Consider the following 27,008-nt stretch of genomic DNA (forward strand, 5'->3'; position numbering starts at 1 on the left):
TACCAATGCCTTTAGTTGATTCGTAATGTTGGTATAGTTTCCTCGTAGCAAATGCAAAAAAAGTGCTTGGGGTTGATTGAAAAAGAGACCTACATAACAAATACTGAAAGGGTGGGAATTGACATTTCCGAGTTCTATATCTGTGTGATTTATTTATTTATTTATTTATTTATTTATTTATTTATTTATGTATGTATTACAGTGCTGCCGGTCCGACCTTCAGACCTTAGGCAGGAGTGGGTACAAGTGAGTACAAAAAAAAAAAGGTTACAGTAAACACATATGAAGCAATGCGGCGATAATAACAGCAAAAGAAGAAGAGTACAACGAGTGCATACAAGCACAGCAGCAAGATATTTAAAAAGTAGTGAAAACATGAAAACGTAAACATATGGAAGAAAAAAAAGCGTCAGGGTTCATGTCAAACTATGTCAGAGCTATGTCCCATGGACTGAAGGGCCTGTAGATAGGATGATAGTGACGGGCATTCCACCACAGCTGAAAGGAGGGAATTCTAATTGGTTGCAGTTCTTGGAAAAAAAATACTGAAAAATGTTGGTATGACTAGAGAACTCGCTTACTTTTTTATCATGAAGGGACCAAGTAGGCCGCCGGTGGGAGTCTTTTAGATATGTATCCTTTTTGATACCTAAGTGTCCATGATAAAGAAGGTAGAATAGTTTCGTTTGTTCGCGGTATTGGCGATTTGCTAATTTTTCTAGCTCAGCCGTTTCTAGAAGAGATGTTACTGATGCCTCCCAGCTGTAATGATTAAAGATAAACCTTACTGAATTCCTCTGTATTTTTTTCAATAAATAAAATGTTTCTTTTTGTGTATGGATCCCAAACATCGGCGCAATATTCCAGGAGTGGCCGAATAAAAGTATTATGGGCTAATATTTTAGCTTCTGGACAGGACTTACTCAAGCACCTGCGTAAGTATCCGAGTTTTTTTCATTGTCTTTCTATGTATGTAGTCAATGTGGTCATTCCATTGAAGATCGTGAGAAATGATAAGTCCCAGATACTTATAGTTAGTTACTACTTCCAGAGGTTCATTATCAGAACAGTAACAAAACGTTATAGGGTGATTTTTGTGACTAATTGTCATTGCGACACTTTTGTTTTTGTTGATGGTCATTTGCCAGTCTGTGCACCATGTTGGATTTTGGTCCAAAGATTTATTTAATGTTATTTTGTCGTGGGGTGTGGCAATTTTACGGTATATAATACAATCATCAGCAAAGAGCCCTACTTTAACGGGTATGTCCCGAACGATGTCATTGATGTACACAAGAAAAAATAAAGGACCAAGAACAGAGCCTTGCGTGATTCCCAAAAAAACTGGAATGGCACGCGAAGTTTTATTATCAATGGCCACGACTTGTCGTCTACATGAGAGGTAGGCTTCTATCCAAGCTAGTAATTTGGTGTTCTTGAGTATTGGTTCTAACTTCAATAATAATTTTCGATGTGAGACTCGGTCGAATGCCTTTTCAAAGTCGAGAAATATAATGTCGACCTGGTTATGTCGGTCTAGGGCTGCTGCTAAGTCGTGGATAGTTTTGATGAGCTGGGTGACTGTAGAGTAACCACGGCGAAAGCCATGCTGGAAGGAGCCAATTAAGCCTTTGTTTTCAAGGAAGCTGGCTACATGTTCAGAAGTTATGTGCTCTAGTACCTTCGCGCATGTGCATAATAAGTAAATTGGTCTATATGATGGTGCAGTTGATGACGCGTTTGTTTTAGGGATTGGCGTGATTTTCGGGTACTACCAGTCGCTAGAAGATCCGCATTAGACAGGGGTTTCTTGAACAACAGACATAGATATTTAGAGCACCTTTCAGTATATCGCTTTAAAAATGCATTTGGTATACTGTGTATGCCTGGCGATTTCTTGTCATCTAATTTTAACAGTAGTGCCAGTATGCCTTCTTCAGATATAGACACAATATTCATAGGTTGGCTATGATCAAATTCGCTGAATTCCGGTGCACGGCCGTCGTCAACGAGAAATACAGAACCGAAATAAGCATTAAGAGCTTCAGCAACTACTGCGTTATCTGTCACAGGGACTCCATCGATTGATAGAGTAGGAGGATCATTATTCTTTTGCGAAATTTGTCGCCAAAATTTTTCTGGCAAAGTTTTAAGAAAGTTTTTAAGACGAACGTGTTCGTAAATATGCTTGGCCTTTTAATACTGTTCTTCAGTTGTTCGCGGAACTCCGGTATCTTATCTGAACCCCTTGAGCATGCATACCGCCTGTACTGCCTTTTCGCTACGTTTAACTTACGTTCGTTTAACTTTGTTTACCTTCCTCTTTATTTCTTCTATGTGTTTCAGTTTTTTGAAGTTTTTTTTCTATTTGAATTTTATACAAGCTGATCAAATGTTGATAGTTTGAGTGAAACCTTCATTGCTGGGCGTTTTCTCACCAACGTGTTTGTCTTGGAGTGGTTGTGGTGAAACTCACAGAATACATCCTACTTATGGCCACGTTTGTGGGCTGATTTTGATAAAGGTTTCTACTTCGCATGCACGCCTGTTATGTAGGCGCTGCAGAAGCGACGGCAACATTAACCTAAATGTTCTATGAGTGAGTGAGTGAGTGAGTGAGTGCAACGTTATTGAGGTCTGCATTGGTAAGTAAAAAAACAAATTTTCATTCTTTTCTAAAAACTATAATGATTTTAATGGTTATTCTTAGCTAAATTTTATCACTCTTTTACAAGCATGTTACTATTGCGAACTGTTTTGGTTCCATGCTTTGGTTGTGTCGTTTTTACCCTCGCCCAATTTACTCTAAAAAACTGATGATATACTTTGAAACAAATAAATGAATAAAACACTTAGGCATGATCACTTGAATGTGTTAGCAGTGATTGATCTATAACAATGGATTGCTCTTTCTGGTTCCTATTATGAGAAAACTTGATATGTGTTTCTTTTATTCGTCGTGCTACTAAGCTTTAACTAGAAGGTGCCTACTACATCTATTACACTGCTTTTTTTATTATTTTGTACATCCTCATCCAATCATCTTGCTATAGGAGCAGTGCGTGAAAACAAACATGCAAGCAAGAAAGCCGCATAGACGTTATACGTCAATATAAAGCCCTTTCTAGACATTTTTCCTGGGGCATCTGGCCAACAATTGATCAAATTACCATGATTTGGTTCAAGTTTCGTATTTAATGGTAACGTACCAACGTAACAGAAGTCATATGCTGTGAGCAGTCTTCTTTTTTCGCATGCCATGGGGCGCGGCTCTTGAGTACATTTCTGAATGCACTGAAGCACATGTTCACGCTCACCGCCACATTATTTGGAAGCTTGGAATGTAAACTATTCATGTCAAACGATGAAAATCTATGTTTCATTGTTCTACATTTGTTATCCTCCTCGGAGACATGAAGAACCAGTAACATCGAAGTACTTGCCTTATTGTGTCGTTCTCGGACGCTCTCCAACGCACCCGGTTTTCAATTAGTGAGCAATTGAATGTAAAGCGCTCAGCGGAATTTTGTTAGGTTGCTTCCAGACATGGTAGAAAAAATAGGGCCCTAATTAGTTCGATACTGTGCATTAGAAAGGCCCCATAATTATTCGTTCGTCGTTGAAAAAGGTATGCTTTATGTCTGATAATTACTACGAACTTCGCTGCAAGTAAGTGTGCGCACTCACCTCAGCCGTGGATCGACGACAGCCCTGTGGTCTGAACCCATCGGATTGGTGCAACACTGGTGCCATCCGGTATGCGATAGGTGCCTGGCCATGCATTTCAGGTAATCCCTGCTCCATGTTGTGTAATGTTGGCACGGCGGGAAGGGAATTCCCCAAAGCTTTGTGCCGATCTCGGCAAAGGGCTTTGTACTTAAGATTCGAATGCACTGGAGCATCGCTGCAATTGGTAGAAAGACCAGATTTTAGGAACTCTTTGGACGCTTTGAATAGAAGCATAATATCGGTGTCACGTTACATATGCAGTTTTTATTGGTTGAATTCAGGCAGGTGCAGAAGTAGAAAGCGTGGTGAAATAGATTATCACGTAATGAAAATCTACTTTTCTTCTTTTTTATTTCAAAAGCTATGCTCATCATATCGGTGAATTATTTATTAAAATGCTTGGTCACAAAACTTCTATCTAAACAAAGATTAGTCAGACCGTCAGCTCGTATCAACTCTTTGCCAAAACAAGACGGCAGTGATCTTTCTTTGCCAGTTTTACCATTGTCCTTGTTTTTTAACATTTACTTGGCTGTATAACGAGCTATCTTTATGGCTGCTCTATGTTTTGTTGTTTCAAGGTGGTACACTTGATATAAATGGCGAGGGAAACGACAGCGGTGAAAGGCGCTCCTAGAGAAAGATGTTCTTATATAATGCATCGCATGAACATAGCACTGTATTTTATTTCTCTAGGGCTAATAACTATCAGCTTCTGTTTATTTCTACTCTAGTTACAAAGTAACCTTAATTAAAAATCAACTCTAGAAGAGTACTATGGGGGCGTAGTTGGTAAGACATTTAGGAAAATTATAACTGCGCAAAAAACGAGACACGAGAACGAGGTGCGCGGGGCGATTTCAGACTAAAAACTGGTTTATTGGAAAAGTGTCCCCCTTTTCTTGAATAGTAATCGGCTGCTTACCCGCAGGTCACGGGATCGAATCCCGGCTGCCGCGACTGTATTTTCGATAAATTTGACAATGATGTAGGCCCTTGTGCTCAGATTTTGGGGCACGTTAAAGAACTCTAGGTGGCCGAAATTTCCGGAGCCTTTCACTGCAGCGTCTCTCATAATCATATGGTGGTTTGGGGACGGTGAACCAGACATATCATATGTTTGAAGATATGTTACATGCATGCGAAAAATTAATATGATTTCCGATCCAGTTTTGTATGTTATTATCGATTCGCCGAAATTTTACGCTTTGCCTGTAAAGCAACCATCCCCACTCCTTTTCCTACAATTCGCCATCCTGATCCCGGTGTGTTGGCTTCGCCCTATGGCTCAAAGATCGCTGACTCATGGTTTAATGAATGAAGTCCACGAAAATATGCCGTCTTCTATTGTTCCCGCGTGTAGTGAAACGTTCTCTAATTTGCTCTCTTAACAAGTATCAATGAATAGTATTGCAGATGAGACATGGAGGATCTTTAAAAGGGCTTCCTGGCGTTTCCAGTTTTTTGCTTGTCGTGCCGGCCACTACGATCGGACTGCGTGCTGCTGGTGAGATCAGCCTTATTGGCTTCACTTCACAGCCGATGAAAGTAAATATATTGAAAAGCGAACGATTTTTCATTTAGGTTTCATTGCATTGAGATGGCCTTGTAATGCACGATGTATATTTATAACAGAATGAGCCAAATATGAATGTTGAATATGGTTTTTACAGAAAAAACGTGCCATTTTTTCTTGAATACCAGATACACTAATTTACCTACGTTTTAACATCGATGCATGTTCGACGTGTTTTGTTGACATGATACGGTGACAAAAATTATTAACGCTGGCTCGAACATATCGTGAGTAGCGAACAAGTGAAGTTTTCCTATTTTCTAAATACTATCAATTTTTCTCGATATATAAAGCGAATTCGGCGTTAGAAATAAGGTGCTCGAGTTATTTTAGGCCACAGCTTTGCGAAAATAGAATAAAATTTTTGGTTCCTCAGCCAAAAAGCAATCTTAGTTTGTATGCATCATGTACAGAGCAGACATATAGTACAGGACGCAAGTGTGCCTTGCGAGCGCAAACCACGCAAAAATGTAGCACTGTTTGATGCTCAACAAAAATCAGAAGCCAATACACTCGGCATTTACTTTTATGCACTTATATACGAGTGCTTTTTTGATGTGATATATTCCACATACTTCTATGACAAATATTTTGTAAACTTGCATATTTACGTTTTTACAGAGCTTTACAAGTTTAAAAGTCGCACCTCATTTAATCCTTATTTGTACTTGTTGATGTGGTGACATTGTGCATGAACTTTCATTTGTCTTCTGGCTCGAAGTCATCTGTACTCCCCATTCACTCAGCAGTACAGGTTTATAAAGCTCAACAGTGCCTCTAAATGAATGTATGAAAGTAAAGTGCAGGCAAAGTGCAACATAATGTGGTATTCGCTAAGAAACGAAGTTACGACAAACATGCTAATCAAGTTTCACGACACATGGCGAGTAGCTTTAGCTAGGTAGTAAATAAATGTGCATTAGGAGCGCCCAACATAGTGGGCAGAACAACCCGCCACGGTGGTCTAGTGGTTATGGAGCTCGACGGCTGACCGCACAGGTATCGAACCCTTGACCGCGGTGGTTGTAGTTTTGGTGAAGGCGAAAATGCTTGAAACATGTTTACGTTTAGGTGCGTTTTGATGAACCGCACGGGGTTGAAAGTTCTGAAGTATTTCTACTACGGAGTACCTCGTAATCATATCGTGGTTTCATGACGCTAAGCCCTATCAAATAATATTATCAGGCAGAACAAAAATGATCACTTTAAATTACGCAGTAAATGTTTATTAAAAGTTCGCACAATATAGAGCTTCAGTATCGAATATTTTACGTTGTTTTTGCGTCAATAATAATATTTTATGCACACTTTCTTTAGTAACAATTAGTCTCCTAAGATGCTTGCAACCCTCTCCATAAAAGTAGAAATTGAATTTTGTTGTCGCCTAGCAATAACTGCATAAAATGCCCTGCATAATGGCTCGGTTTCGAGAATGGTTAAATATTTCAGGTGCAGCTGAGGTCTCTGAGCCTGATTCAAAATTATAACAACATAAAAGCACACTAAAGTGGCTATAATTTAGTAAGCTACTCAAAGGACGACCCATACGACTCTCTTAAAGCTCAATCGAGAGCGTTCGTCTTCTGAAAAGAGTTTTCTTCGACTAATTGCTTCATAAGTTCTAAAGGCGGAATTCCAGCGCCAAGGAACACTCAGCCGGGCAGAAAACATGGAACTGGTGACAAATTTTTTGGCACGTTAGGGCCAGACCCGTGTTCTTTGTCTGTCCGTGTGTTGCCTTGCGTTGATTTTGTGCGATGTGTACTTCTTTTGGGTTACGGCCTATATACAGAAGCAAATACAAATAATATTATAACCCTTTCAGTCTGCTTTAGCGATCAATCATTGTTATATTAAGTCATGATTTCATATTATTATATAAACAACGTTCTGTTTTTTTTTCAAACACTTTGTAACGGACCCATGAGTGAAAACTAAGCACATCTGGCAAATTTCAGACAAGCTTAACAACACATAGGAGCAAAATTTTAAGTATTCCGTTGCCCCACAATTCGTAATTTTTTTAGTGTGCAATGCAGTATGCTTATTTTAGCACTAACATAATAATTGGTAGTGATTTCATTGTCCCTCAATTAAATGGGATATAGATTCTCCTGTACCGTCTTCAAATGCAGCAAAACCCTTAGTCAATGTTGTCCTTTTTCAATGATTTGCCTCAGTTAGTTAAGCAACCCACTCACACAGAGAATACTATTGCTACAACACTGGATCTTTTTTTTTTCGTTAGCAACAGCATACTTCATCATGTGGTGGCCACCATTGTGCTTATCTGATCACAAATTGTACATGCGCGTTATTCCTAAATAAGTTCCAAAAGGCAAGAGGGGAGAATGCGGGATGTTTGTCGTCTCACTTACAAATGGCGTAGAACTACTGGACACATCAGGCTTACAACTTTCTTGATTCACTTTACTTTCTGGATGTGATAATTGTGCTCTTAACAACTTTTAGTGTTGCATCAAAAACCTTCTATTGCAGCGCTTTAATGTTTGTGTCACGAAAGGTGAAAATAATTAGATACATAAGCCCATAGCCATTCATTCACTTGGTAAAAAAAGCTAAGGAAATAAGAAAGTGGCAACATCAGAACCTCACTCCGGTGAACATGCTTAAACTAAGCATCGTGCGCAAATAATTAAAAGACAGTATAAAAAAAGCAAAGATAGGTTGTATAACGTCACTTTATAAAACTTCTTTCCGGCGAAATCCTGGTAGCAATTAGCCCCGATAAAGAAGTGTTCTCTAATATTTGTGTAAATGACGCTATTGTTATTAACAAAGAAACTATCGCCGAATATTTTAACAAGTTTTTGTTCAGTGTTCACTCATGACTGTGGTTGGAAGCCATGCCCAAAAACAGTTATTAATATCCCACACATAATGGACATTTCAACATCTGAGGAAATATTGCTGTCTCTGCTTTTAACCAACGATCTCAGTAAGACATACGGTATTGATTGCATACCTAACGCGTTTCTTTTAAGGTAAGCCGAATAGTGCTCGGAGTTCTTGTGCATCATTTTTCAGAAATCACCGTCACAACGTGCGCTTCCAGACAACTAGATATCGGAAAAAATAACCTTATAACGAAATCACATAACGCTTCTCTCGTCCATGCCTATAGACGGACTTCTATTTTTTGCTCATGCGCGAAGACACTAGAACACATTATAATCAAGCACCTCTTGACTTTCTTCAAAGAAAACTATTTACTATTAACCACGCCTTTCGAATAGGTTCCTGAACCACCACACAACTGTTGGAAATGGTTCGAGAAATCGCATTTATTCTACATAGGCAAGGCCTTATTTACATAATTTCTCTAGACTTTTAAAAGACATTTTATGGCATGTCGCACCCAAAAGTTCCTGTGAATCTCAAACCTATGCGGGAAAACACTTCCTTTAAGTTATGAATTAAGGCCTATCTTTCTGGTCGAAATCAAATCGTTTCTATCGATAACGCCTGTAAAGGAAAACTACCGATCGGCGAAGAAATCAGACCGAACGCCGTTTCTCGTTTCCAACTTCTTCTTTTGCAGTTCTCTTCTTCTTTTGCTTGCACACGTTTATTCTTTTTCTTTTCCAACATACTCCCGCCCCCCAGTAGCGTCGCTCAATTCCAGTCTGTACAATTTCTGTACTGGTTTTCTGAAAAACTCCCCATCTTGAGCTTTCCCTCGACAAGCTCGTATTATTGCATCTTGTCCAGGGTAAATGTCTGTGATTCGCCCAAGGGGCCAAACTCCTCTGGAAATGCCAGGCTCTTCGATTGTCACCATGTCATTTACTCGGAGGCAGCTGCTGGGATGAGCTGGGTATAGGTGAAGTGCCCGTAGTTCTAACAAGTACTCTTTTTTTCCATTGCATCTACATATGATCCATCATCTTCTGTCAGTATCTCAACTTTTTGCTGATGTCTCTTTGACTAGCTTGAGCACTGATGGCATCATAGTCATTGTTGCTCTGATCCGGAGGCGCTAACAATAAACGTCCAACAAGAAAATGCGCTGGACATATTGGAGAGGGCTCTTTGCCGTTCGTATACGTGTAGGTCAGCGGTCTTGAATTAACAACCGCTACTACCTTTAGTAGCATCGTCTGAGTTTGTTCGCTGCTGAGCTTGCTCTTTCCAATCACCTTGCGCAACGATGACTTGACAGTCTGGACAAGCCTCTCCCACCAAACGCCCTACCAAGTGCACCTGGCACGATAAACTTCCACTCTAAGTGGTAGTTAGGCAGAAAAGATGCTAATGGAGAGCTCTTCATGACACTCCAGATGTTCCTGAAGTCCCGTGACACTCTCTTGAAGGCGAGAGCGTTATCCGAGTACATTGTTGTGGGTACTCCTCTGCGAGCAAGAAACCTCTGGAACGCTAGCAAGAAGGCGCTGGTCGAGATCGCATTCGTTAGTTGAAGGTGTACTGCTCTAGTCGTCACAAAGGTGAACAGCACGATATAAGCTTTTGATGTATCGCCATGTAGCTCATGTTGCTTTATATATAATGGACCTGCAAAGTCCAATCATACTACATCAAATGGCCGTGACGATAGAAGACGGTCTTCACACATTGGCGCATATTGCACGTTTCCAGGTTTCACATTGTACCTTCGGCAGAGAAAGCGTTTGTTGATGATTTGCTTGACTTCTTGTCGAGCAGGGATGATCCAATACCGCTGTCGTATTTGCATCATAGTGCTTGTCACACCACCATGCAAAGCTCTGCAGTCAGCCTCAATCACTACCAGATACGTGAAAGGATGTCTCTGTTGCAGTATGACCGGATGTTTTTCGTCATATGTGGCGTCCATTCTCTCGAGCCATCCACCAAGCCGCAGCTGTCTGTTTGTGTCTAAGAAAGGGTGAAGGTCGATCAGTTTAGACTGTTTGGGGAGTGAGTGTGCAAGCTGCAGTTCTTCGACGTCGTTCGCGACTACTTCCAGCTGAACATATCAGACCCAATACATTTCAGACTTGCTTAGCTCCTGTGCCGAAATTGCTTCGCTGAGTGAAGTTTGAAGTTCACGGCATATCCACAGAGGGAAAGACCCAGGCGGTGACGCGCAAGAGCTTCTGCAGGTTGCTATGCTTCCTTATATCGATCACCGGGTGTAAGTTCCTGAATGACGCTTGGAGAAATACATGTTGCGTCTCAATCTCTGCCTCTTTGTTTATTGGTTTGTACTGGTTAGGTTCTGAAGGACAGCTTGATTTTGGCTGGGACAACCAGCCAGGTCCACACCACCAATAGCGACATGCACCTAGAGTCCTTAGTGGTATGCCTCTAGTCAGTACGTCCGCCGGGTGGTCTTCGCCTGGGCAGTAACGCCATAACGCTGTTTTAGTAACTTGCGTTAGTTTAGTCACTCTGTGCTTTACAAATTGACTCCACTTGCTATAGTTTCCGCGGATCCAGTTCAGTATGATCATAGAGTCAGTCCATATGAAGCAATGGAAATGCTTGAAATCCCATGAGGAGCAAATGTATTTTAGCAATCTGGCTCCCACTACCGCGGCCATAAGCTCGAGCTTTGGAAGCGTTAGTGTCTAAATAGGTGCCACTCTTGACTTTGCAACTATCAGAGAGGTAGCGGAGTTTTTATATTCATCAAATACTCTCAAATAGGCACATGCTTCATAAGCCTTCAGGCTGGCGTCGACGAATATATGCAGTTCAGCCTCTTTAAGGGCTCGATGCAGTCCATCTCTCACGCAACGCGAAATCTTTATGTGGCCGAGCTGTATTACATCTGCACACCAGGCTGCCCACTGCGTCTTGATCTCCGCGGGCATTTCTTTACCCCAGGAATGACCTAAAACGCAAAGGCGTTGAAACAATTCCCTATCGGAAAAAAACGAATGGTGGGCATGGTGGAAACCACCACCCACCATTATAGTGGATTAATGTAGTGGGTGAATGGTGGGAAACACCCACCATGGCGCATGGTGGGTATGGTGGGTGCTGCAGTGCCGGCAACACTTGAGCGCAAAATGACGTCAGAATCACCGTGACGAGCTGCCACAAAAAATAAAAAAGAATTCTATAAAAACGGTATAAAAAAACACCCGTCCCGTAAAAAAAAAAACTAGGCGCCACGGAGGATCGAACGTTCAACCTGCGGATTCCCATTCGAAGACGCTAACCACTGCGCCACACCATCATGACGGTGGTTGCGTGTTAAATATTTAGTTGGCGTACAAACTTAAAGTTCAACTTAAGTTATGTTTGTCGTGTACACAACATAGACAAGATCTACACCTGCTACTAAAAATTGCACATTTATTAAACACAAGCAACTGCGCCCTGTAACGATTGCCACTATGTTATTGGCACTAGTGCTATTTTTTTTTACAATTCACAACTTAAAGGAAAAAAAAAACCAAGTGGACTGGGGAGCAGCAACAGTTTACCGGCGGGGTCTGCCAAGTTTAATATCCGTTTCGCGCTCGTTCTAAAGGGCGACATCTGCTCACGCTTTATGACGCTTCTAGGCTCATTTCATAGATACGCCCGCCTAATTTATTTGAGTGAGTATTGGGATGCTTTTCGCGCAATGTAGAGGGCGGTTGCGCCAGCGCAATGCTGTTGCTCTTTCGCTAAAGCAACAACTACATAACGGCTTGGCCAAAATGAATGCAGTGTACCGGAAACATTACGCTATCATAATGGTTCACCAAGCACACGAATTGCCACGTCTGAGTTCTCGTACAAAAGCTAGAGAAGTGCCGGCGAGTGCGACCGGCGGCTGTCGGTGAGAAGACACTAAATTACGTTCTCTGGGAGTGCTTTAATCGCGTCGCATCGATGTTTGTTGCTTCTTGAGCGAACAGCATACACAATGAAAAATGCTTCATTTAGGTTAATTGATGCCATATGGCTGCGCTGTATTGTCATACTTAATCGTCGTAATCGTGTATTCTGAAACCCGGAAGCACGGATAACACAATTGTACGGGCTCGGTCAGTAGGCCTAACCTTTGGTGGAAATCATGATGGTAGAACATGTAGCGTACAGATCCCAGCTTGGTACACTATATAATTTGCCCGCCATTATAAGCCCACCCATCATCTGCTTACTGCTTCCCAGCATTATCGCGATGGTGGGCAGAGCTTCTCAGCTTGGTACACCATGTGGTCCACCATAACAAGCAGCACCCATCATCTGCTTAGTGCTTCCCAGCATTATCGCAATGGTGGGAAGAGTTTCTCAGCTTGGTACACTATGTAGCCCACCATAATAAGCACCACCCACCATATGCTTAGGGCTTCCCAGCATTATCGCAATGGTGGGCAGAGTGTCCCATTATTGCCCACTATCTAGTCTCTGCTTTCCACCATCATTTCCACTTTACCCATCATCTGTACACCATACCACCCAGTATGTCCCGGCATAACCACCATATTTTCCACTACGTCCCACCATAGCCATCATAATTTCCACCATGCCCACTACTATTTCCACCATGCCCACTATTATTTCCACTACGCCCATCATGTTTTCCAGTATCCACCATGGCAATTTTTCCAATAGGGAAAAGCTTCGCAGTGATGGTGAATGGCGATAGAATGCCAAGCGGGTCAAAAACTCGAGAAGCCACGTTCGGTAGGGTACGTTTCGTGTCGACCTGGCCAGCCACTAAATACTGTGCAACCGACTTGGAAGAAAATTTTAAGTAATCATTTTCTCTATTCCATTGCATTTTCAAGACCGCAGCTGCTTCTCCGGATGCTCCTTCTACTTGCTCCTCCTGGTTGTCAAAAATGTTCTGCAGCTGATGGTCATTGGTCTTTCACTTTCTGAGCTTCATGCCAGCATCTTTCATAATTGCTTTCGATTGCTCATAGAGGCGCCGACCTTCATGGAATGTCTCCGCACCCACCAATAAATCGTCGACTTAAATTGCCTTCTTTAGTGTAGAAGCGAGCTCTTTGTCTTTACATGCGTTATCTAAGTGGTAGTGAATAGTTGCCATGAGCAAGAAAGGACATGACGTTGATCTAAACGGTACCCGCGTCATGCGCCATTCGACGAGCTTACGGTGTTCGCTTACGGAAACAGAGTCAATTCAGAAAAACCGGAATGCATCTCGGTCAGTTTCCTGTATCTCAATATGTAAAAATGCCTTTTCGAAGTCGGAATTGATGGCGACAGGGTACCACCGAAAGCGAAGAAGGACTTGCAGCATTCTGGATTGAGGTTCACTCCTTTATCCAAGCAGTCGTTGAGGGATGGTACACCTTTGGTGTGTGACGATGCGTCGAACACTACACGAAGTTTGGTAGTTAACGATTCTTCTCCTATTACTTCCCGATGTGACATATGTTATATGGTGCGATCTCGATCCCGAGGAGTATCCTTAGGCACCACTTCCGTGTGACCCCACTCCAGACATTGCCGGATTACTGTGTCATATCGCTGCAACATTCCTTCCACCGTCCATAGCCTCTGTGTTACTCTTTGTAGATGTGATAGCGCAATTTCCCGGTTGTTCCCTAGAAGAGGTTTCTTATCTTCTTTCAAAGGCAACGCCACAGTGTATTTGTCGCTTTTCTTGCTAATGGTTTTATGTAATCGTGCAACGGACTCATGGGAGGAAGGTTCCGTTGAATCTGCAATGCCTATTGGTTCTAGTTGCCAAAAAGACTGCAAGATCTGCGAGGTTGATTTGTCATCAACGATTGCTTGCACTTTCAGAATGCAGACCATTAGGCTTGAGCGGCGGTCAAGAAAGGCTTTTTGGTGACTGGGTCCTTGTAGCGTCCATCCAAAAGCTCTATCGATTGCTACCAGTCCTGGAACTTCTGCACTTTTGACGTAACGTCCCGACATGATTTGCCAGAGGTGGTCAGCACCGATCAACAAGCTGAGGCTTCTTTCTGTTTCCGCATCAAACTTCTTTTCGTCCGCAATGACATTGCCTTCAAGACGCAGGTTCTGAACGAAATGGCTGTCAGCTTTCGGGGAAGCAATATCGTGGCAGATAACTGGAACAACAATTGCGCGCAACGTGCAGGTGTCAGAACCGTGTTGGCTACGCAGAGGAACTTCTAGCGCTTGCCGTCTCTCCATGGTACTTGGTGATGAACAGCCAAACGTATTCAGTGCAATCTGAATTGCTCCCAGCACCTGTAGGTGTAATATCTTGGCAAAATCTTCCGTGACGAAGGATCGCAGGCCCCCTCCGTCGAGAATTCTTCGGACATACCTTGTTTTGCCGTTTTTGATGACAAAGGCGCGAAACGTTTGTAGATATACTTCACTGTGATTGGTCGTGACACCGCTCAGTGATTCCTTGTCAAACAGCATAACTGATTGTGACGACACCATTCCTACTGTGCTGCCGGAGGAGTCAACTGGACGAGATGGTGTCGCTGTTTGGTTCGATTGATAGTGCGGGTCGCACATACTTGATGCGTGCCTCCCGTGGCAACTCGAGCAGGTGAGTTTGACGCAGCACGAACGTGCCTGATGTCCTCGGGACGTGCATCGATAGCAGCGGTTCTCTTTTGCAAGCATTCCTTTCTTCGAATCGATGTTAAGGTTCGCGTCACAAGCGTGGGTGCCATGTTTCTTCGACATGCAGAAAAAACACTCACCCCAGCTGCTCGGTGTGTTTTGTAGTACAGAAGCCGTGCTGGTGCTGCCGCTTCGAGTCCTCTGTGTACGGTCATCCAGCACTCGGTCATTAAAGGGCTTGCACTGCTCCCGACTTTCTGGCTTTATACCTGTATAGGTGAGCAGCTCCTTTACTCCGCATAAGATGTAGCAGCTGCCTCGCTTGGCTCAGACATTGGCAGCATACCCGTTTTCTCTTAGTGCCTGGCTGCGCTTTGCACGTGTATGGGTCAAAATGATGTCGTACGGTAGCGCTTTCTGTAAAATGTCAAATCAGTATAGCGGAAAAGCTATGCGTAGGAACATTTAGTGCAGTTAGACAACGGATATTCAGCTGCACAGCATCGTAAATTCGCCGAAGGCCACGGACGTTGCTTCCAGACTTGATGTGAGCTAGATTGCGAAGCGCTGATAGGTGGTGTTGCTCGATCCGTTTTCGATCTCCGAAGCGTTCCTTCAATAACTTGATAGCATCTGCATAACAGGCTTCGGAAGTCGGAAATCCACATATTGCAGCTGCCGCTTCACCCGCAAGATAATGACGTAGATTAAACTTCGTCGTTGTTGACAAAGCGTTGATCAGGTTGACAGTTTGCTCAAACTGCTCCCAGAAAGCCAACCATTCATGTATATCACCTTTAATGTTGGCATGCCAAGGTTCGGCACCTTTGGGCCAATTGCGGTCGGCATGTCAGAAGGTGATTGGTTTTCGTTCTGAGGAACAGCCGCAGCTGTACTGTCTCCATGTCGCAAACCGTCTATCTTGCAGCGAATCTCAGCGAGCATGCTTATAGCTTTGTCGTTATACTCTGCTGCCGCAACATACTCAGCTTCGATCTCCTCGTCCGCTACGTGCTCCTCGAGCGCATGATTGATCTTCGAGAGCTCGTTGTTGCTCGCTGACAAACGGTCATAAATACCTGTGAGTTTGGGCTTGTCCTCGGTAGGGTCGCTTAGCAGTGACCTTGCTTCATGCAGGAGCTTGGTGTTCTGGGCTCATCGAGTGGAGCGCTTGGTCTTCAGGCAATCCATCGCATCCGGTGTTGGAGTCTAGTCTGGTCTACGCCGATCAGGAACGATCCGTTGCAGTCCTCGCCGCCCGCAAAACGAAGCGGTCGAGAAGAAGGTCCCCTCGAGTCGTGCGATGAAGGAGACGTGTCCGCACGAGGGGTTTCGGCACCACGATGTAAAGGAAATCTACCGATTGGCGAAGAAACCAGACCGAACGCCGTTTCTCGCTCCCAACTTTTTCTTCTTCTTCTTTTGCAGTACTAGCCTGCAGACGTTTATTCTTTTACTTTTCCGACAACGCCTGCTCTGATTGACGACCGGTGAAACCTAAAATCCCTCAGGGTTCAAGGCTTCGGCCACTACTCTTTTTTAATTTTATAGACGATAATACTGATGACATTCCGACAACTATACAGTTTTTTACCTATGACTGCATTCTTAATCGGGAAATACGAAGTACAGATGGCCAGGTTCTTTTAAACACAGCGTTCATGAAAATATCTTCTTAGTGTGAAGTGTGGCAGATGAAGGTTAATGAAACAAAAACGGTAGCAATGACCGAAACACGCAATCGGCTTTTTTTGTAACACTAAGATACCATCAATGGCCTGAAACAATTGTTCGTTAACACTTATAAGTATTTAGGGTTTGTTAAGTGCAGATGTTAAGTGGAATAAGCATATTGCTTACAATGAAAAAAAGCTTGACAAACATCAGCATTTCTAGGGCGTTCTTTGTGAAATTTACCCCAAAATTAAAATTGATTGCGTATAAAACTTTCATCCATCTGAACCTCGAGTACTCATATGTGGTTTGGGATCCTCACAGCAAAGTAAATAATAACACAATCAAAATGATAATTACTGCTTTGCCGCAAAGGCGAAACAATTAACGCGATAACAATTTGAAAGGTCACGCGCAGAGTAGAAAGCAAATTGAAACGTGCCACGCGTTTCTCGAACACAAATTACGCAGGAAACGTACTCACAGGTACGGACGTACACGAATAAGCGCCTCATTTATTACTTCGCAGAGTCTGAAAAGCAGTTGGTTTTCGTGAGCGGAGACTTCAATGATTGCAGGGACCTTTTTGCGCCCGGTAACTACAACAGAATCGTTCCAGGTAAAGCCCGAGGCCAGCCAAGGCGTACGACCTTCCCCTCCTCGCCGGCGCGAGATAACGGCACGCGATGGAGCGTCGCTCTCCTTCTCTAAGTTGGGCAAAGTACGCGTAAGAAATTAGAGCTGGAACCGCAGCGCGATGTGGCAATGTGCGCTCTATGCGTGATCTTTCTGGTAATGCAAAAAACACAGCAGCGGTAAGCGGTAGATATATATAGCTTGCTGTTTAAAAACCGAGATGGTTTTGCGGAGTGGCTCAGTGGTTAACATCTCGCTTTCACGACGCAGAGGTCCCACGTTCGATTCCCCGTACCAGTTTGCTTTTTTCAGCAGTTTTTTTTTCTTTTTTGTGTTTTCATATGTATAGATACGTATACATACACTCTAAGCCGAAAAGGACTAAAGTGGGGTATGCCATTGGTCCTTCAGGGGTTTAAATGCGCTGCCACAGATTTTTAACCAATTTTGGACTAACTGCGGGAGTAACTGCAAGGGTTCAACTGTTACCCCAAGCACTTACTCCACTTGGTTTAAATGTTGTGGGACTAACAATTGAACCGTCTGCACCAATGGCAAAAAAATGGCGACACTGCGTGTGTGGAGTATATTTTACGTTTATTCCATTTTAATCAGCACTGAGGAACATAGCTTGTTATTCATGCTACGCGCACACACACACACACACACATATATATATATATATATATATATATATATATATATATATATATATATATATATATATATATATATATGCGCACTATTAATTCAACTTAAAACACCGCAAGCACTGACTGCCCGTGCTATACTACGAGAACAGACTATCGGGTATATATAGCACAGTATTTTGACCTCCCATCTAGTGCCAGTGGGCGACTTTTACTCGGCTTAAAAAAAATAAACATTGATACCATAACGCGAAAATTTACATAGACTAATTCGTAGCACCAATGCGCACCGATCTTTTAATATGGATCCATCTGATCTTCAACATGCCTCCAGCCCGAGACTACGAATTATCAGCTGGCATTCGATCACGTCGGCCGAACCAGCGTTCGCAGTGCTGGCGCGCGAGTCCGCAAACATAAACGCAGGAGCGGTGCATATGCGGGAAAGCCGGCGAAGCAGCTAGGCGCCCCGCCGATGCCATACCGTGTCGCCTTGCCGACGGCGTCGTTAGGCTTACGACGAGTACGGCTAAACGACCACCGGCGATCGCAACATGCGGCTCGCGTGGAATTTTCGTCGTCGGTATTTTATTGTCACAAATGAACAATAGGTAAGTGTCCCATGTTCGCGGTGTCTTACCGGGTGATGTAGATATCTGTATACTTAGAGCGAGGAGACCGTTCGCAGGCACGGTTCTTTCATCGTGCTGGTAAGTCGCTCCCTGTGTACCGCCGGCCGCACGATTAATCGTATCCGCGATCGCCTACACGCTGGATTTCTGATAACGATTGTCGCGTGGAGAAAAGGCATAAGTTTTTCTGAGCTACATTTTCTGTGAATTTGTACGCGACGTTTCATTCGCTTGTGCCGGCAATGCACTCACACCGGCAGCCAGCTTGATACCGATGACGTACGAAGCCTACTTTTTCTATATATCGCTTTGAAGTTGTGGTCACTGTGTGGGTACACGACCGCTGATGAACAGCTTACTTTTATTAGCGTTGTTAGTGTTCATCGTAGTTCGAAATAATTCAGCACATTGAAGCGAGTTATCCGCATTGAACGCGTGTTCGGCAATTTTCACTTGGTTTCGGCCCGCCCGTACCGGCATGGTGAAAACGCGAGGGCGCTTGTTGTGTGCACTGACAGCGTGTTGTACCATCTGCCTCTCATAACATCTTCTATTCGTTTCATATTGCTTCGCTTTCACAGTGTTGTATAGCCTATATAACTTGTTTTCATGATCGCCGACCACGCCGAGCATTGCAGTGCAGCATTGACAGGAGGCGATCGCGGCGCAGTTGCCCTCCCCGTTGGTCTCTTCATTCCCGGGCGTTTGCGCACGACACGCACTGCCACGCATTTCGTCCCTGTTGGACGAATCGTTCGTCAGTTGGTTTAACGACTGCAGTTAGTCCAACTTTGCCAAATATTGGCTTAGAGTGTATACGGTGCATGACATCGACGCCAATGTCGGCGCCGGCGGCAAAATCCAGTCGAAGGTGTCCATGTAATTGCTATCACAATAAATTGAATCCGAATAGCTTAAAGTCTCTACAGCTATCTCACGTCACCCAGTGAACTGTTGAAAAGAGCTAACCTAAATACAATGCTGGCAAGACAGCAACATGATAGATTATATTATATGTTTTTAATTTACCACGATAAGCTGCGCATAAACAAAACCTCTTGTAGTTGTAGTACCTCTTCACCACCGATCAACTGGTTCAAAACATCAAAAAAATAAAAAGGGAAGGAGCATTTTTGTAAAACGAAATCCCTTTAAAATTTTTCTTTCGCAAGGTGTCATAATTTGGAATGCTCTGTTTGCAGATTTCACAAACTGCAAGAATGTTTATACGTTCAGGTCGAAACTACGACACCAGCATACCAAGTGACCTTTCATCTTTCTTTTCTCTTTGCCTTCCATTATTTCTGAAGGCATCTGACACAGGCTTCAATTTGCTTCACACTGTAGCACTTTTTCATATACTTAAAATATTATCAAGCTATGCTTGTGACAAATGCCCTGTATTCTAAAACGTTGCTGATTTTGGCCCTGTTAAATGACGGTTCCTTTTTGGGGGGGTTTTGTACTACTCAGTGTTTTTCGCAATTGCTTTTTTGCTGCTTTCTTCTTTTGCTACTTTTTTTCCCGTGCGTGTAGACGAAAATCTATAAAATTGTGTGAGGATTGACTTTGTTCTGCATGGTGTACCTAAGTGTGGCAATTCTTTTGTTGTATTTCTGTAGGTTACGTTTTAAGTATCACCTACCCCTGCCTTTTGATTTGATTTTGATTGATATGTGGGGTTTAACGTCCCAAAACCACCATATGAATATGAGAGACGCCGTAGTGGAGGGCTCCGGAAATTTCGACCACCTGGGGTTCTTTGACGCGCACCCAAATCTGAGCACACGGGCCTACAAGATTTCCGCCTCCTTAGGAAATGCAGCCGCCGCAGCCAAAATTCAAACCCGCGACCTGTGGGTCAGCAGCCGAGCACCTGAGCCACTAGACAACCGCGGCGGGGCACCTACCCCTGCCTAAGGCCATATGTGTGAGGCTGGAAGATTTTCTGAAATGAGTAGGCAGTAGAATCGAAACAACGGCAAGTCAAAGTCGAAAATTTCAGTGCTGTTTCTAGTATTACAGCCTATTGTAAATATGCTACTGTCATGGAGCAATTACTTTGATGAAGACAGCACTCGACGTATGCAAGATAAAACTCTTTATTTGGCTGGGCTTTTGGCCGGGAAAGAGAAAGTCCGATTACAGCGATCCATGCACGCTGTACACGGATATCGGCGCAGAGAGCATCGTTCGTCCATGATCTGATCCGCGTCAAGCACATCGGCGTTTATACAAGCAGCGTTGAACATTCTAGCATTATCCTAGAGGCCGTGTTCGTTCTATAGAATCAACTTAGCTGTTCGCTTTCGCCAGCTCAGTCCTAGCAAATGATTACAAAGTAATATGAAACATTCCGAGAAATTCTGGTGTGATTTGAGCAAACCATTACCTACACGTGTGATGGGCCGGCAACATGACACACAGAAAGAAAAGAGCATGTACAGTGTCAATTTTCAAGAAAGGGAACACGGCGACGCGTGGGCTGTATGCTCCAGCGGCTGCTGGCAGCGCGTTTAAGCGGGAGTGAGAGCAATCACAGTCTCTCTTCGCGTCATCTCGCGGTGAGCAAAACAACCATTCGTTGCTGATATTGAGTGGCAAGATTGCAACCCCTCCCCCTTCAAGGCAATTACCGGCTCTCGCATAAACTCCTTGAAGGGGGAGAGGGTCGCAATCTTGCCGCTTGTTCCAAATCAGGAACGAATGTTTCTTTCGCTCGTCGTGAGGTGACGCCAAAAGAGACTGTGGTTGCTCTCGCTTCAACTTGAACGCGCTGCCAGCAGCCGCCGGAGCGTGCAGGCCACGCGTCGCCGTGTTCTCTTTCATAAAAACTGACACTGTACAGCAATACTGCGCCTATTGATGCGAAGATGCACAAAGACCTTCAAGTGTTTTCAGTGATTCTCACAATATACGGTAGAGTCAAGCATATCTAATTTTTTAAATAAATACGCAAGAAAACCCACCATCGGCAGCGATTTCAATATCCGCTGGGTGTGAGTAGTACCGGGGATTGAGTATGGGGGCATCACGGTAGCTTTTGCTTCGCAGCTTGATGACGCCTCGGCTTTTGAGACGATTAAGCAGGGGAGCCAGTTGAAAAGCGTTGCGTCCACGGTATGGTTTGTAGAACGCGTTATATATCTGGAAAGATGAAATAAACCGCAACTGTAGCATTCGCCCCATACGTTTTGTAAATGTAGACGCGTATGCCACTATAGTTAGTTTTACACAAGTTAGAAGCTTGGGCAACGAGCACAATAAAAATATCAACATTTAGAGCCCATGATGTAGTCGACCACTAACTTTCACGCAACAAATACTTCACAATAGGCTGCTAATTTCAAGCTACGATTAGTATAGATACAAACATCTTATGTCAGCACGAGGACGTGATTTCTTATTATATTAACTACTCAATCATAATGTCGACCATTTTTTTCGGTGTCTTGGATGTCTCTTAAGGCAATACCGTTCGAAAGGTCACCCGTGTAACGGACATTGTGGCGCAGCCGACGTCGGTGGCTTCATAGGTGAATGAAATATAACGATGGATTTGAATAATAGAAAGCGCTACCGGAAACAAAACTGAACGCACGAATGAAATTCAAGAGATCTGATGTTTGAGCTAGTGGATTTGTAACATACATGCAAAGCACCAAAAATGCAATGATCAACGAAGAGGACAGGACGTGTGTTACTCCCAGCTGACTTGTGAGTAGGGCAAGTAGTACATGTCCTCTTCAATGGTCGTTCCGTTCCCGGTGCTTTGGCTTTATTGAGCAACATCAGTAATTCAGCCTGGAAGTCAAGTGTTCTACCGCAGAGTCATGCCAGCCTTTTCTTTTTCAGTCTCATGGGATTCGTTAGAATTCCTTTTGAAAAATATTTCTGATTGTATGCCCAACGTGGGAAAAGCTCATTGTGTGCTACTCGCGTCTCTCAAGCCCCACAATATAGTTCCACTATCTATCCATCCTAATAGTATAACGCAAAGCTACAATCGCTTAGCGCTAGTAAGTGTTTAAGTAGTACGAAGGATACACTCAACGGCCAACACAAAATACACTATGTCATGAACACTTCTCCTCGTCACTTTTTACACACAAGTGCATTAGGCTGAGGAGGCCTCAAAAATGGGATACCAGCTTTATACGAAGTCAAGTTCATTCTGAATAAACACAAGAAGGCATTCTCGGACGAGGTCGTTTTTTGGTTAGGCATAAAAAAGATTAATCCACGAAGTAATTATGGCAGGGAAAACATGGGGACCACTAAGTGGTGTTTGACTGTAGAATCGTACTATTAAAAGGCCAGTCAACAGGTTCCGACTTTTTTTATGCCTCCCCTCCCCCCAAACAAGCTCTCACATATTTCCTACGCTTGACCAACTTTCTTCCACGAGCAGTGACTTCAACTCGGTGATCGGCCACATGATGCAGCGCATACCTCGTATTCGTCTAAACCAGGTCTCACCAAACAGTAATGAAGTCAACGTCACTGATCGCCTAGATGACGTCACTGAACGTGGGAGGAGGTTGGTCAGGCGTAAGAAGGATGCATGAGCTTGGTAGGGGGTGTAAAAAGAAGTCGGAGCCGGTTAACTGGCCCTCTAACGTAAGGTAAATGAAATATATTGGGTGAAAAATAGCAGTTTCTATACATGAGATTTGAAAACCACCATTTTCAATAACGTTCGCGACGTTCTACCAATGCACTGACCACGGAAGGCACTTTCCTGTTGGTTTCGCTTGGTGTTCAGTATGTGTAATGCCTGCGAGTGATAGCCAGTGTCACTCATAGTGAAGACATCCTATGTAGATCACTCTTTTTCGACAAGCACTTGCACGTGATCTTTCCACTGGGTGGCAGCTGACCATTGAATCCTGGCATGCCATCTCAAGTCAAGAAATCTGTATGGTCGAGGCTTTCACAATGACTGAATGGGAGACGGGGATAATAATAATAATTGTTAGCGTTTAAAGTCCCAAAATCGCCATATCATTATGAGTGACGCCGTAGTGGAGGAACTCTTAAATTTCAACCACCTAGGGCTCTTTATCATGCACTTATTTATAAGTACAGGGGCTTCAGGCATTTTCGCCTCCATTGAAAGTGCCGCCACTGTGGCCGGGGTTCAATCCCGCGACCTGCAAGTGAGCAGCCGATCACCTTCGTCACTTGACCACCGTGGGGAGCCATCAAACACAGACAATTTTTCGTTAGACGCAAACAAAAAACAATCCATCAGATAATTAGGCCATTAAAAGTATAGCACCGTGAATTCTTCTGTTTCACTGTAATGAAGCAATCATGACGCTCCATAAACATATTTATAGTGAGTGAAAAAATTCATCTGTCGGAACAGTCAGTGATGCAAAAGAGGAAGAACCTCTTCTCTTTTTTTTTATTTGCTAGAGCACTGTAGACGTAAATGGAAGGTTGTGGGTTCAGATGCCACTACAAAGAAGCATCATTTCCATACAATACAGTTTAATTATTTTAACGAAGCACGCTGGGAACAGGCGAAGCCTCACGATATTCTGAGAATATACGAGGATTCAGCTGATACGAATGACGTCAGTGCCTGCCTCAAACTTGGGCTTAAACACAAGCAACATTGTGCACAGATATTCCTGTATAACGCTTACTAAATACAGAGCTGTGGCACACTCCACATCTTTTTTAACAAAGTTATTTTAGGTGTATTAACTTGGACTCTCTCGTCGTTCTGGTAGCGCCGCGTGACAATAGGAAGGGGAAGAAGTTAGAGGGAGAAGAGACAGAAAGCTGAACCAGACGCGCCTCTGGTTAGCTATTCTGCACTGGGGAAAGGTGGTTAAGAGATGAAAAGATAGAGAACTAGAAAAAAAAGAGAACAAAAATTTGCCCCGTATCTGCACGTTTCTGCGAATGTCGTCGAAATACGATAGTCTTGTGTCTGGAGAGAGTGAACAAGAGATTTATTTGATGTTCTGCGCAAGAAAATCGGTGACTGGTATTCTGGAGGCGCTGCGTAGAGTGCCTTGAGCGTGCAGCGGAGGCGAACGAGCGCATCAAGTCACGTCACACGTGAGACATGCGCGCCATCTGGCAGTTTTCTTAGAAAACAAAGCACGTGGCTCTGAGACGGGTGTGCGCACCTATCTCAGAGGTGATAAGGTGTGGAACGCAAGACGACGGGTAGGTGCCACCACCATCTTGTCTTAGCAAAGCATTGGAAACACTCCCCGTTTCGTGCAAGTGTGGCCTGGTCAGCGCAGCGTGATAAGCGCTACGGTCCTTAAAATTACTTATGTATGCCTTTTCTAGTCGAAGACGCACATGTGAATTATATACGTGTTGGTATGGTGCCCCAGACATGCGCAATAATTGCTTTTCAATTGAAAATTGCACAAGCATGAACGCTCAACCATGAGCAACATTGGTGGGCACTGTGGACGGGGCCGGCCGTTCCAAGTAACCGATGCCGTCAAGAGTGGACAAACAGACAAAAACAGAGCCAGCCGGCCAGCTAGCCAACCAGCCAGACAGACAGACACACCAAAATTTTTGTGCCGAAGGTCCCCAAGAAAGACTATCGTCGTTGAAAAATTGGCCCCGAATCTGCATGTTACACTACATATGTCGTCGAAAGACGATAGTCTTTCGTCTGGAGAGAGTGAACAAAACGTTTATTTGATGTTCTGCGCAAGAAAATTTGTGAATAGTGTTCTGGAGGCGCTGCGTTAGTGCCTAGAGCGTGTAGTGGAGACGAAGGAGCGCATCGAGGCACGTTAAACACGAGCGCCGTTGAGCAGTTTGAAAATGAAGGAAGGCGTGCGCGCTCGCAAGGAAAGATGCGCTATTGTCTCGGGGGTGATAAGGTGTAGAACGCAAAGCAACGGGCTGGTGCCACCACCGGGCCGATTGAGTTGTGGGGTTTAACGTCCCAAAACCACCATAAGATTATGAGAGACGCCGTAGTAGAGCGCTCCGAAAATTTTGACCACCTGGGGTTCTTTAACGTGCATTCAAATCTGAGCAGACGGGCCTACAACATTTCCACCTCCATCGAAAATGCAGCTGCCGCAGCCGGTATTCGAACCCGCGACCTGCGGGTCAGCAGCCGAGTACTTTAGGCATTAGACCACCGCGACGGGGCGCCACCACCGTGTCGTCTTAGCAAAACGTTGGAAGCACTTTCTTTTTTGAGCACCGCGTTGCACAGTCAGCGCCGCGGGATGAACACTACGGTCGTTATAATCACTTGTGTGTTCCTTCTCTAGTGTAAAGGCACATATACAAAATAATGACGCGTTGTTACGGGGCCTTAGATATGCGTAATAATTGATTTTTACTTGACAATCGCACAAATACGAATGCTGAAGCTTGAGCAACATTGGTGGGCACTGCGGATGGGGTTGGCCGTTTGGAGCCATTTGAGGTATCAGTAAGAGCTGGCAGAGAGACAGACAGACAGACAGACAGACAGACAGACAGACAGACAGACGGACAGATCTAAGTTTTTTCATCGAAGGTCCCCAAGAAAGACTATAGTCTATAAAAGTTGCACGCGCACTGCAGCATTTGATAGTAATAAATGCAGGATATCAGGCATATGTCGTTACACTGTGGACCGTCAAGAATAGTGCTTACTGAAGGTATGCAAGCACTGGACGTAGAACATGCAGTACCTGTTGTATGGACTTAATATATTTTACCACACCATAACAATCAGACACTTACGTCTCGGCGCATTCCTAAGTCGAGCAAGAAACGCTCTGCCTCGATGTTGGCGGCGGAAACGCTGTTCAGCACGATCTCCACATCCGGATAGTCGTAGGGAGCGAACGACGTATTCACAAATGCAATGGCCTCCATAGCGGCAGGTAGCGACAGAGCACCTGCGTTTAGCCACGTTTGTAAGCCAAGGATAAACTAGTGAAACGACTCAACACATACTGTGAATCTAACTAACATTTTGAAATGCATTATGCGATGAACAAACTCGCTTCTAGGAAAGCGTAGAGCTTTCCCCTATGTGGCACACGTATTTGTGTCATAGCTCAATGATAACCTTCTAATTATTTCAGTAATCCAAAGCAAGTCTAGCGTCTCAACTTGCCGCCTAAATCACAGCAATGTAGCCACCTATTTGAATAATATAGCTGCCATAATTTCCATAGTACAACGGTCGTAAAGTTCTTTTTCACGGCTTTTATGCTTTTTCTGAAAAAAATACATACAGCAAAATCATGAAATTCCCGTTCTTGTCTGAGATTACTGGCCTGAGTTTCTTGTTCAGGCAGCAATTAAACAAGGGCCGGATAGGGTCAGGTCATTTGAGATGCACATTGGAACTGTTGATGCTACGCAATCTGAAATGCAGGGCGAGTGCTCTTTTTCGGAAACTAGTCTAGTACGTGGCAAGCTTAACACGTCAATTGGTTTTACGTACGGTCCTTAGACAAGGGAGGCTATTTTGTAATTATGCCGGGCACTATTTTAGACTATGCCGGACACTATCTAACATTACTGGCATGTATTTCTTGTTCAGGCAGTAATTAACCAAGTTCTGGATAGGTTCATGTCATCTTCATTTGAGACGCACATTGGAACTTTTGATGCTATAGCTACGCAGTCTGA

At 43.8% G+C, this 27,008-nt stretch overlaps 1 protein-coding gene across 4 annotated transcripts in view; it reads right to left on the reverse strand.

Moving 5' to 3' along the window:
* LOC142765256 (4-pyridoxate dehydrogenase-like) overlaps positions 1-27,008 on the reverse strand; it is a 213,029-nt gene that overhangs the window by 2,973 nt on the left and 183,048 nt on the right. For 3 of the 4 annotated variants that reach the window (XM_075865959.1, XM_075865962.1, XM_075865961.1), the window contains 3 exons: positions 26,109-26,266; positions 21,347-21,524; positions 3,688-3,904 (listed from right to left, as the gene is read on the reverse strand). In XM_075865959.1, the coding sequence (XP_075722074.1) occupies positions 3,688-3,904; positions 21,347-21,524; positions 26,109-26,266 (553 nt within the window). The remainder of the gene's footprint in view (positions 1-3,687; positions 3,905-21,346; positions 21,525-26,108; positions 26,267-27,008) is intronic. The other variant, XM_075865960.1, reaches the window with a different exon arrangement.

The sequence above is a fragment of the Rhipicephalus microplus genome, chromosome 6 (assembly GCF_043290135.1).
Source record: "Rhipicephalus microplus isolate Deutch F79 chromosome 6, USDA_Rmic, whole genome shotgun sequence".
Taxonomy (NCBI): Eukaryota; Metazoa; Arthropoda; class Arachnida; order Ixodida; family Ixodidae; genus Rhipicephalus; species Rhipicephalus microplus.